General features: G+C 39.6%; 1 protein-coding gene across 1 annotated transcript in view; it reads left to right on the top strand.

Moving 5' to 3' along the window:
* LOC126455977 (peroxidase-like) overlaps nt 1-13,429 on the top strand; it is a 136,207-nt gene that overhangs the window by 72,359 nt on the left and 50,419 nt on the right. The window contains exons 6-7 of the mRNA XM_050091733.1: nt 3,611-3,835; nt 7,676-7,803. Coding sequence (XP_049947690.1) covers nt 3,611-3,835; nt 7,676-7,803 — 353 coding nt within the window. The remainder of the gene's footprint in view (nt 1-3,610; nt 3,836-7,675; nt 7,804-13,429) is intronic.

Raw genomic sequence — 13,429 nt, 5'->3', positions numbered from 1 at the left:
GTATTTAAACGAGGAAAAGGAGGGTTCTTTCAATTTTAAAAGGTTGCAATGCTGAAACCAGCATCACTTCTTTCTTTCCTTCGGTAAGACAATTCATTAAAGAGCTGCGAGGCTCATTTCATCGTCTGTTCAGAATATGTTCTGTGTATATACTGTGCATCTACATGTCAATGTTGTCTATAAACGTGCATAATGAGCTACACATTACAATGGAGGATATCATGAGCGTGCCAGCAACCTCATTTGCTTCGATAATATCACTCAGTTATCTAAAATTTGATTTTCATCTCCAACACAGTCCTTTACTAATAGGCCTAACTCATAAATGAAGAGCTGTCGTATACATGAGTATGTGGATTTCTTTTCTCGTTTTGGTGTGATGAATCTACCTCCCAAATCTGTGAAGCTATTTCTGATACACTATGTAAAATAATTTGGTTACCACGAAGAAGTAATGCTTTTATGGATCCTTTTCAACTTAAAATTGCTTGTTCCTTGAAACTATAATGTTATTTGTTCATAATTCCATTCCAAATGAATGAAGGAAACAATTTCTAAGAGAAACTTATGTTTCTTAATGAAAAATAGGCATTTATTACTCATGATTTGTGAATCTGAAAAACTTAAACAGGAAACATTAGAGTTCATCCACCATTTTGATGCCACTGCCCTATTTTTTCGTATTTATGAGTAATATTTTAGTGTTATTAGCATCACAGATAGAATATAAAGGACGAGGCATTTAAGAACGCCACACAAAATATATCCATAGCAAGTAAACGTACCGTGTCGAGATTTTAGCTAAGCTATGGCGGACAATGCGGTGAGTTTTATGACATACGCGAGTAATTTTTGACGTCCATAGTTTCCGAACCGCGGTTTAAACTTTGCATTTTTCTAATGGAGCTATTAAATTTTTTTCTGTGAAATTGAAAAGAGCCTTCGAAGAGGACTTCAGCATCATATGTGGGAAACCTGATTAAATAGAAATAAAGTTGATTCGCAAACCACTGTTCTGACGTCACCAGAAGTGGTCCTACAGATGAAAACCTGCCTCAAAGAAAATTTTGTATCAGAATTTCACAATTTTTCAGGAAGTAAAAATTAATTGTTGTTTTCTTTTGGTAGTGTTACTTGTGCCTTTTATTATGTATGATCAAGTAATAACATTAAGTATTATAGAACAGCAATACGAATGTAGCATATTTTACAATATTTAGACAATTATTTTAATTTCCACGTAGTTTTCCGTGTAAGAACGTTACAATCGTGTAAAAGTACATTTTAAATAACGTCGTATGTAAAAAAAATAATTTTTTTTACAATGGAAAAAATAACAGAAAGTATTAACAATATACATTGTCTTACATACTGAAATGATACCAACTAAAGAAAGATAGTTCTATGTAGGTCAATAAACGGAACACAAAATCTTAAATAGAGGAAAAGTAAATTGAACTGTTCATTCAGAAGGTAAATTCACATAAAACTGCCTGTATTGTACATCAAGGTATTGTACAACTATCCGACAAGTCCTTTTTCTCTGGCGATAGAGGAAGGAGCTCTTTATACAACAAAGGGAAGCTCATAATTGGCACAGGGATGTTACCTTTTGTTTTCAGTAAGAGAACAACATACCCAAGGTTGAATGACGTTAAGACAGTGCCACACATAAATCGCACTTGGATCATCTGGATTGATCTTCCACCAAATAATTTTCAAGCCTGAGTTACACTTCATAATTCTTTCAAGAATATTGACAGCAACAGAGTCGGTCTGGCTTTGTAGTAAAAAGTGTTCAACAAGCTTCTTGCGTTACATACTTCCATTCATAGGTAATCAACACCTCCAGTACTTTTTTTTAACCTCGATTAATGCAAAAGTACTGTCACAGGGCAGAAAGTTACGTCCCAAAACCACAAGCTTTCCTCTACTGTTGCAAAACACCCCGTCGAATCACGCTAGCTGTACAAAAATAACATTGTTCAGGTTTTGTTTTGCCCAACGCAATAGTCACACCGAACAATTTATTCTAGTGTACAATTTTCAAATTATAATGATATATAACGTTTAACATCATGCAGCGCGTCAGCAACCGTATATGTATAGAAAATAAACAATTTTTTTCAGCCTTCAGTTGCAAGGTAATTTTTACTCGTTTACCTAGGTTTCGATTCCAGTAATGGAATCTTCTCCATTTCATTCCATTACTGGAATCGAAACCTAGGTAAACGAGTAAAAATTACCTTGCAACTGAAGGCTGAAAAAAATTGTTTATTTTCTATATATAACGTTCTTTTACGTACCACTTTTGATGTAGTTTTTTTTTTTTTAGGCCGAAGTGTAGGAGCTACTATATGCTTGAGGATGTAAATGATTAACATTTCAGTATAACCACAAAATCTACATTCCACACGCAAGAAAAGATTTAACAGCGGGTTTCTTTTGGATCGTGACCTATCAATACCGTTATTTAACTTTTCGCTTCCTGCTCGCGACGTTCATGCGGATATCGAATCGGCGGGTCCAGAAGGGCCACACTCAACGCCATGCAGGATCACAACGCCCCTAGACGTCTAACGCTCGAAAGGACAGTGTGTTCTTTGCTGAATTGGTTCCTACCATTATCCTACTTGTTACATAAGACAAACAACAGTTGCTGACATACCTCTTTGGGCAGCATCATAAGGTTATAATAATGAGACTTCATACGGAACTGTTTAGGAATTTAATACGTGTAACAGTTGAATGTGCGTTTCTAAATTATAAGTGCGAACAGCAGAACTGAACACTAGAAACATTTTCTTGGAAGCACAACAAGCAATGAAGAAACTCATCTGAGCTTCTATTAGAAAAAAAGCGAATCTAAAGCACTTCAGTAAGCGCTGCAACAAAAATCATACTTTACTGTATAAAATTTGACACTGGGAATGAGAAGAACATCTTTCTGAGTGAGATGATCGGTCATTTTCCATCTTTGGGCACTACTGGGTTATCACAGATCAATCATAGATGCAATCACACTGCAATTTTTATACCCATCATTTGTGTAATCTGGCGAACTCGGACCTTGGGGTCGAAATCATGGGTACGTTGGTGGCATCGCTTCCACCTGGTCAACTGTGGGTACAGGTCAGCGTTTCTGCTGATGGCTAAAGGTGCTCCTCTTCGAAATATGATTTGTTTGGATTGTTTTCCTAGGCAAAATATGGAGCTGGTGCTGGGTAACACTATATTTTACTACCAACGGGGTGACTGAACACTATCAGAAAACTCCTTTTGTGTTATTTTGGTTCCAGGTACAACCCTGGCAAATTTTAGGTAACTCTAAAAACGAAAGAGAGGTGAAATTACGTTAGGCTCTAGGTTCATGCAACTGTTCCTTTAGTCCTTGGAAGAACATCAAACTACATCATGTCCTTCACACTTAACTTTCGAGCGTACCATTTCTCCTGTCCACGTGGCAGAGTGGACATTTGCGTGTTAATGTGTGTGTTTTCAGTTTTTGTAATTTTAAGGTGCACAGTTTTCTTGAACTGCTAAGAACTTGTGATTGTATGTATCGAAGCTGTGAGATGAACTAATTGGAAATCTCCGGTTTTTTTTACAGGTCCACGAGCGCAGTTAAATGAAGTGACTTCCTACATAGACGCTGGTTTTGTGTATGGATCCGGAATGCGATTAGCGTACAAACTGAGGACCAGACGTGCTGGCCAAATGAGGACGCTGCGTGCATTCCCGCATCACGGACTCAAAGATTTGTTACCCCTCAAAGTTGATTTCCCTGATGAAGGCTGCATACGTCCTAGGAAAGATATCTTCTGTTTTCTGGCAGGTAATTTTGAAATTGCGTAACGCCGACGTGCTTGGTATAGTGGGACAGCAACTCATTTTTATATTGTGATGCAAAAAGAGACAGCCAGAGTTGCAACTAAAATTGATGTTTCTTTAGTCGGTGACCGGTTTCGGGCTGCGCCCATTCTCATACAAACCTCTGCACGATTATTTTTTTCCCCTTGTTGAAGGTTGAAATACAGCGTCACTGGTGTATCACGGTGTTACTGTCTTGGTGGAAGGTAGGATTGTTCTATCCTACAATGATTTCATTCCAAGGACATCACTGGAGTGCCTGTTGTAGGTGAGGCGGTGGGACTTGAAGTCCCATACCACCCTCCGACGGTGGAAGTTCAAGGTGCAGGCAAGAGGTAAAAATGGAAATGTCGTGTGGCTAGGGCCTCCCGTCGGGTAGACCGTTCGCCTGGTGCAGGTCTTTCGATTTGACGCCACTTCGGCGACCTGCGCGTCGATAGGGATGAAATGATGTGATACAACTACATTAGGTACCAACATTGGTGGCTTATAATGGTCGACACATATCGAGTGGTCATTTCAACACTTACCTTTCATTAGTAGCCGTAACAGGGCTAACGTTTGCCAACGTCGGAATCTGATTGCTCAAGGATGGTGAGAGAAACAGGGTAGCTGTGCCTATGTACGAACGTCAAAATCATAATATGTTCAAACAAATGCTTACATTAAATACGAGTGCAAAGCGTAAATGGATAGCATATCGCAACCACTACATATTAATGTTTGGCAAGTAAATTGTCTGTTCAAATAGCAGTAAGAAAATGGGTACCATGTGTGTGTGGTACCAACTAATTTTCGTTTACGAATGTCACTGGTCAAGTTGGGAGCTAGAGCTACTAGAAAACCCAGGAAAGGTGGCACCCGCTTCAGGTTGTGATTCTTTTATTTTGGGAAAGGTCGTTCCCATAGCAATTCGCAGTCTTAAAAAACTACCAGCGTACAAAACGATTACATAACATATGTTGCGTATGTTTTATAAGTGTGCTTATCTACACACATAAAATGCAGTATAATACTAAGGTCTAACTTGCAGATTCGGAGAGGGTAAGACCTTGAAAATGTCAATACATCGTCATAGAATTACAACACAGCATTGCTACATTGTAGCCTACATAGCAATGCCATTTCGAAGCACAGTTGTGGCAAAGACGCCAAATATGATGATAACGCACTAAAAAATTTAAAAAAACGTGCCATTAAAACATAACTGCAAGTCTTCTCATTTTTAAATTTGTGAAAGAAAAATGGACCAGTCTACTCCGTGCATAAAAAGAAGTAGAACAGTAGGATCAGCTGCAGACGTAATTAAATAAAGTTAACTGTAATTACATAAACAAGACCTGTGCAATCAATACAATTACCAGGAAAGGACCAGTGCAAGGGGATTGGGAAAGAGGTAGGTGGAGGGGGTTATGGAAAGAGGGGAAAAGAAAAGTAGTACGGAAAGGTTGTGGAGGAGATAGATGGGATGAAAGGGTTCGAAAGAGCGGGAAGAATCAGGAGAGAGGGGGAGGAGGGGGGCAGGGGGTGGCATAGGTGGCAAGGGGGAGTCCAAATTGAGGATTGTAGCAAAGGCAGTTGTAATGCCTATTTGCAAATGAGCAAACCAATGACGAGCATAAAATATAAGCTCTACATTTTCGATAATTATAAATAAAATTAATTTTGGAAAAACTGTGTTCGATAAAATAAAATGACAAAAACATAGTGGCTGGGATTTAACTCTGTCAGGCATAGGCTGCTCTCAAGGCACACAGGACACACGTTTCAAACTATGTTGTGAATGCCCACAATGTTGTATCAGTAAGCAAACAAATCTTTTAGAAAAGGTATTGTCTTATCAAAAATGGACTTAGCAAGAGGCACCCACAGCTTTGTAATTAGTGATTAAACTAAATAACAAAATTATAAATAAGGAAAGAGATAAGGGGGGAGGGAGGAGGATAAAGTGCAGAAGACAGATCGGATGAAGATCGTACCCAATTAGGGTACAATAAATATTTAAAATCTATACTGATCATCCACTAAATGAACACCCACTTAGTTGCAGCTCTAGCCGTCTCTTTTTGCGTCACAGTTTTGAAACTATCGTGATGCTTATTTTGTATTCCCTTCTCAGCATGCCAATGGAGCAAATTATTTGGTACAAACTGGCCATTGTTGGAATTTTTATGTTGTCAGTGTTACCAATTTGGCTTTTCCCCCGCTAAATCTAACTTTTCTAATGTTCGTGTTAACGGCAAAAAATTATGTTTCCTGCTCGGCGGGAATTTTCTCTTTTTTCTACCTTTTATATGCTATTTGCATCCCTGAAGAAACCTGCGCCCGTGCTTTGTGGCGGTAAGATGTTATGGGACCATACTGCGGTCATTGGTCCCCGCGTTTTGGACTCCTACGAAAGCAGAACTGTCGTAATGGTCATGTGGATCGCCGTTCACTTCCAGCGCAGAAAGAGTCACATTCGAACCCCGTGACGAATCAGGGTTAGTCTCTTCACTCGTTTCAAAATACGAAAAGAAAACAACGAATAACGCACAACTCAAAACAAAACGGAGTACACAAGACATTTGGTAACGGCGGCAGCGCAATTGTTCGCTGAGGTTGGCATTGTAAACGTCGTAGCTCAGGCCTGACCTCTACAGTTATCTTACGCCATCATTTATCACCCCCCCCCCCCCCCGCCCCTAAAACTGACACGTAAAAGTGTCCGCATATTACACACCTACGATGCCAAGAGGAACCCCATACGGTTCGTTTTCAGTAGGCAAGCACAGTATAACGCAGTGCATTGTGCCTTACACTGTACGCACTGCGATTGTGAACTAGTGTGGTTACAGTAAATGCCATAGCAGTGTGTTAACAGTTTTTAATCTACGGACGACTTAGAATTTGTGTAAAATGCCTCCAAAATATCATCACCATTTTTAGAAGGAGTGCTTACTGATTATAAAAGGCTGGCTTTTAGATAAAGGCAAAGTTTAGTGCAAATTTTGCAAGGTAGTCCACGCAGTGTGCTAAAACTAACAATATACAGCATTATCTACTGCATTTAGTACATCAGGAAGGTTGGACCAGTTTGTTGAGTTAAGCTGGGTTTCTGACAAATCAAGAGATGCCGAAGCTTCTCTCAAACTTTTTGTTGCATGTCATTCATCAGTATTACGTATTGACAATTTGGGTGAACTCTGCAAAGTTCACTGACAGTCCAACTGCAGCGAATATTCATCTGCACAGAACAAAATGTTGTGCATTAATGGAGTTTCTGTTAGGTCCTCATTTTGAGACATTATTGTTAGAAGACATAGGGAGTGGAGGGTACAGCATACTTATTGACAAATGGAATGGCATCAGTGCTACCAATATTTTGGAAATTGCATTGGTGTAATTTCCTGGCAAGAAATGGGGCCTATTATTCTCTCATCGCTAATACCACACCACACTCCTATTTTTTGATCAAGCGGGGGTGTCTTGTGTATTAGGTTTGGCTTATCAGAACTCCAATAATTGCTATTTTGTGAATCACCATGTTCACTTAGGTGGAACCATGTTAGAAAATCATTTGCGTTATTTTGACTAATAGGTGTGATAATAATGATTCCAGATGATGAAAGAATGTTTCTGAACTTCCCAGTGCTGATCTATATGCAATAAGTTGCAACAACTCACAAACCATTGTGTAACATTTAAACAAAATTCTTCAGCATCTGTAGAAATTTAATTCCTATTACTGTCCAGTATAAGAATGCAATAAATAAGAATGTGGGCAACACCAGATAGCTTGAGCATATATGTTTGTGTTTTGCAGGTGACATTCGAGTAAATGAGCAACTAATATTGACTGTTCTTCACACAGCATTAGTTAGAGAGCATAACAGGATTGCAAAAGAACTGTCTTACATAAATCCACACTGGTCCGATGAAAAACTTTACCAGGTAATGAAATAATTCCCTATAAAATCTTAAACTTCTATTATTATCATAATAATGCAGAAAGTTGACAGCCATAATTTTACATTTTATACTTCTATCATTGATAGAAACTGGTTATCACTTGTCTGATAAACCTCTACTGGTGAAAAAAAGGCCCCTCCCCTACACAGCTTCACGATCAATGTTTTGCACATTTGGAAAGAAAAGCAGTGTCTCTTCCAGTGTGCTGAAGTCCTTGTGAGGCTTCCACAGCAATGGTGTCCAGCAACATATATACAATGCTCTATCTCCACACATTCATAACACACCTCTTACATCTGCCGAACAGTAACAAAAGAATGCCCCTTAATCTTTCAGGACTGAAAGATCAAAATCATATTCTCCTCCAGGCCTTCAGCTGCCTTTCTTCATGCCTTGAAATTGGAATACCCTCACTACAATTCCTTTCATCCCTCCAAAAGTAGTATTCCTCAGACCATCCAACCTATACAACATCTTTGTCTAGTCTCATACCCGTCATGCCCCCCCAACCCCTGCCTTATAGGTCATATCTCTGTGGAAGACCCAGATGCAAGGCTTGTTCTGTCATCCACCAACTGTATCCTATTCCATTTCTGTGACTGGTATTTCTTACCTATTGAAGGCAAGGCCACCTAAATCAGTTGTCTCCTATGACAAATTCACTGTGAACACTGGAGAGCTCTCTATGTAGGCATGATATTGAACAATCTATCTGATCAGATGAACAATCATTGCTGAATTATGGTCAAAGATGAATAAGACCAACCAGTTGCAGAAAATGTTGTGCAGTATAATATTGTTGACTTCAACAACTGCTACATAACTAGGGCCATTTAACCCCAACTCCATGGTTTCAGCCTCAATTAGTTCATGTTCTTCACCTGACTTCCCAACGTATCCTCATGTCTCACCACATTCCACCATCCTGCCCTGTCAGTTATCCTTTCAGTCCCTCCATTATTTTTCCTCTCAACCCTAGCTCCACTGTTGGAATATTTCATTCACTCTTACTCTTTCTCTGGCTCCTCTGCTTCCCCATATAGTTTCCCCTATTCCTATATCCTTTCTCTTCTCAAACCCCTGCTCCATAGGCTCCTGTGGAAGATACAGCTGCGAGACCTGCCCTGCTTCCACCAACTATATTGTATTCTTCATCTATAACAGACCTATGTGAGTGTGGAAGGACAGAGGTTTGGTTCCTAGTACCTCCTTGGATTATTTCTGAGGTAAGGTGGTCTGTGTTGAGGTCCATTCAGCCTTGTGAGACCATGTTAGAAGCTGCCTGAATAATGAAGCAGTGGTATTATCAGGTTTATCTACTGGCAATAATGGCTGGAGTGGTTGGTAGCATGCTGACCATATGTCTTGTGATAATAGATCATTCCTCATACTCTTTGTAGGCAGCAGTTGCATAGTTGGAACAGACTTAAGGCCTAATTCACGAGTGGAGTTTACATTTACGTTTACTCTCCCCTTTCCTCTCAGTGTTGTCTCTGGTAATCTTCTAACTTGTCCCTTCATGCATTACTTATTTCACCCTAGCAAGCTTACCTGTCCATCCCTCCTACTTCTCATTCCACACTTTCTCCATTTAGCCATTACCCACACAGCCAATATTGCTATTCGTTTTAGTTAGACGACAGCATTAGGAGACTGCAGCAGTTATATATGAACGAGCTGCTTGCATGTTTGTTAGCTCTGATGGAGGACTTGGTTTGAGAGCTAAGTGATTTTCTGTCTCTCTACATTCCCTCCGCCACACACCGTTGGGTGGCTTGCGGAGTATCAATGTAGATGTAGATGTAGATGTATTCCTTAGCATTTTCTCTGTTTGGTGAGTAATGGTCTCTTATTATATACATTTTATGTTTCATCCTGGATTTTCTGTCTGCATTATATAACAATCAAATAAAGATAGAAAGAACCGTCTGATTGAAAGTTATAGCTAAAAAAACCTATGAAAATACTTGCTTTTAGAACCACAATCACACTACTTAATTCCTGAATATTTTGCCGCTGCAGACACTCTTCTCCCTTTTGCAGAATTAAGAAATTTGAAATTCCTGAACCTAGCATCTCTGACAACATTGATTCATGTATGTATTCATTGCTGCAGGTTGGGTAGCAGTTTTTCTATCTTTAATTGATTGCAGTTTCATTTTGGAGTGCCTTTTCTTTTATATGGAACAGCAGTACTATATAATTACAGATTATTACAATTACAAACAGTTGCAGTTGCTTACAAATCCTGAAAATAAATAATAAAAGCCTCTTGCAATATTAAATCACATGCATAAAATTTCTTGTTGTCCCGATAGATAAAATGTTGAAACAGACTCACTGATAAAATCTCCTACCTTCCAGACTTCACAGAAGATCTCCAGTGAAACTTCAGAAAAAAAGGATATTGCAGAGACATGGCTTAGTCAAAGCTTGGGGTGTGTTTCCAGAATAATTTTTTCACTCTACAGCAGACAGGCCCAGTTCTGGAAGGAGGGGGGGGGGGGGGGAGGGGTAGGGCAAACTGGGGTATCTGCCCTGGGCAGCAATTTCAGGAGGTGCCAAATTCTTATTCTTGAAGGAAAAAATCTTGTTTCACAAAGCACATCCAGCACACATTGGTATTCTGATTATTCATATGATTTTCAAACGCATCCCTGTGGGTTTTCGAACGTTTCTGAACACAATCTAAGCTGATTTCTGAACAAATCATTAGTTGATTTTTGAATGCCTTCATGGAGTACATGATGTCTCTGCCAGGGGCATCCCCATCGCATCTAGAAGTAAAAAAACTTTCCTGCAGACAAAAGGCTGTACGAGCTGAGCCGAATAAACCCAGACGGTGATTGCCTTTATGTGGTTGATTTGGTGTGCGAATGATATGCGTTGGTATACTTATTAGCAAAATCCATAGCTTCAGACTACCAGAGTGGAAATAAACGACTAACAGGAATAACAGTTAAGAAAGATTACATATTATCTTCTCGGCATATCCAAGAAAATGAAATTCTGACAGAAAATTGTTGCGAGATTGCTACACTACTAAGGGCCAGTTGTAAAGGCCTCAATTAGCAGCTGCTTAAGTTCTATTCTCGGAATAGAATGAAAAATGTGTTGTACAAACACGTAATAATGCCTAACCAGTGAATAAACGCGGGAACACTAAACCGGTAATTCTGGTGGGGTTAGTGAAGTTAACAGGCGAGTAAGTTTTGATTATGGCAGGAATTATTGATGACAAGATTGTTTGTTAGAACGAGGAAGGAGAAGAAATGAGGACATCACACTAATTATATGGATGAATATGACAATTCCAAATTTATATAAAAATTTTGTACTACTACTACTTTTGAATCTCTTGCTGGAGAAACTGGAGCATATGACTGCAATGTGAAACTACTTTCTAACATAAAACTTTTTGCTTGTAGTACCTAAGGATTGAAGAAATGTGTACTGTCTTTACAGGTTTTATGTTTCCTATACTTTATTTTATGTCACACAAAAGAGGAAGTTATTAAGTGATCGGGAATAAAGATGTAAATTTTCGGACGAGTTCGTAGCTCCCAGTCACAAATAATCCCACCGAGTGTTTTTTTTTTTTTTTTTTTTTTTTTTTTTTTTTTTTTTTTTTTTAAAGGGGGGGGGGGGGCAGTAAGATGTCAAACCAGCCGACGGAAGCAGGAGAGGCACCGCACTGTCCTAAATATAGGTTTGATGGCTTCATTACAAAATATACACATACATCTACATCATACTCCGCAAGCCACCTAATGGTGTGTGGCGGAGGGTGCTTTCGCTACCACTATCTGATCCCTCCGACCTTGTTCCACTAGCAAATAGGTGCGCAGGAAGAAAGATTGTCGGTAAACCTCTGTATTGGCTCTAATTTCTCGAATTTTTTCCTCGTGGTCAGTACGTGCGATGTATGTGGGTGGAAGTAATATGTTGTCCGACTTTTCCTGAAAAGTGCTGTCCCGAAATTTTAATACTAACTCTCTCCGTGATGCACAATGCCTCTCTTATAACGTCTGTCAGTGGAGTTTGTTTAGCATATCCGTAATGCTCTCTCGCCAGCTAAACGATCCCATAACGAAACGCGCCACTCTTCGTTGGATCTTCTCTATCTCCTCTATCAGTCCTACCTGATGGTGATCCCAGGTATATGAACAGTACTCAAGAATCGGGTGAGCAAGCACCTTATAAGCGTGGCTGAAATATATTTCCTTAAGATTCTTCCTATGAATCTGAGTCTGGTGTCTGCTTTTCCCAGTATTTTTTTTATATGGCCATTCCACTTAAGGTCGCTCTGGATAGTTACGCCTACATATTTTAGGGCAGATTCTGCCTCCAGCTGTTTGTCATCAATAGTGTAGCTGTATAGTAGTGGGTTTCTTTTCCTATGTATGTGCAGTATGTTATTTATTTATGTCCAGCGTCAACTGCCAGAACCTGTACCAATCGTCAATTCTCTGCAGGTCGTTCTGCAAATTCTTCCTGTCTTCTGACGTTACTACTTTGGTATAGACAATTGCATCATCTGCAAATAGCCTTAAAGAGCATCTGACGCTTTCTACTAGCTCATATATAGGCTTATTGTAAACAGCAATGGTCCTATCACATTTCCCTGTGGCACTCCGGATATTATCTTTACATCTGTCGATTTTGTTCCGTTAAGAGCGACGTGTTGAGTTCTGCCTGCAAGAAAGTCCTGAATCCAATTGCAGGTCTGCTTCGATACTCCGTAAGCTCATATTTTTTTCATTAAACGGCAAAGCGGGCCAGTGTCAAATGCCTTACTGAAATCAAGGAACACGGCATCAACCTGAACATCGTAGTCCACAGCGCTGTGGATTTTATGGAGGAACAGAGTGAACTGAGTTTTGCAGGATCTCTGTTTCCAGAATCCATGTTTATTTTTATAGAGGAGACTTTCATTTTCCAAAAACGTCATAATTCTTGAGCATAAAACATGTTCCATAATTCTACAACAGATTGACGTCAACGATATAGGTCTGTAATTGTGTGGATCTGTCTTGCGGCCTTCCTTAAAATGGTAATGACCTGCACTTTTTTCCAGTCATTAGGTACTTCTCGTTGCTCAAGCGATGTACGATAAATTACTGCAAGAAGGGGAGCAAGTTCTTACGCATAATCTTTATAGAGTCTTATGGGTATCTCATCTGGTCCTGACGCCTTTCCACTACTAAGCGATTGTAGCTGCTTTTCAGTTCCACGATCTGTTATCCCAATATCTGCCATTTCGACTTTCGCACAACGAAGTGAAAGGAGGAAGAATGTTACGATCTTACGTGGTGAAACAACTTCAGAAGACCGAATTCAGTATTTCGGCTTTTTCTCTGTTATCTTCCGTTTCGGTGCCGGTGTGGTGGCTGAGATAATGAATAGAAGATTTTGACCCACTTACTGATTGACATACGACCAAAATCTAATAGGGCTTTTACTCATGTTGGTTGGCAATGTCTTACTTTCAAAATCATTGAACACTTTTCTCATTGCTCTCCTTAAGGCCCGTCCACACGCAACGATCTGTCTGCGCAAATGTCTGCGCACATCACATCTGCGCAGACAGATCGTTGCGTGTGAACAG

Source organism: Schistocerca serialis, chromosome 2, assembly GCF_023864345.2.
Source record: "Schistocerca serialis cubense isolate TAMUIC-IGC-003099 chromosome 2, iqSchSeri2.2, whole genome shotgun sequence".
Taxonomy (NCBI): domain Eukaryota; kingdom Metazoa; phylum Arthropoda; class Insecta; order Orthoptera; family Acrididae; genus Schistocerca; species Schistocerca serialis.
The sequence above is the reverse complement of the archived record's forward strand: the minus strand, read 5'-3'. Positions and strand labels throughout refer to the sequence as shown.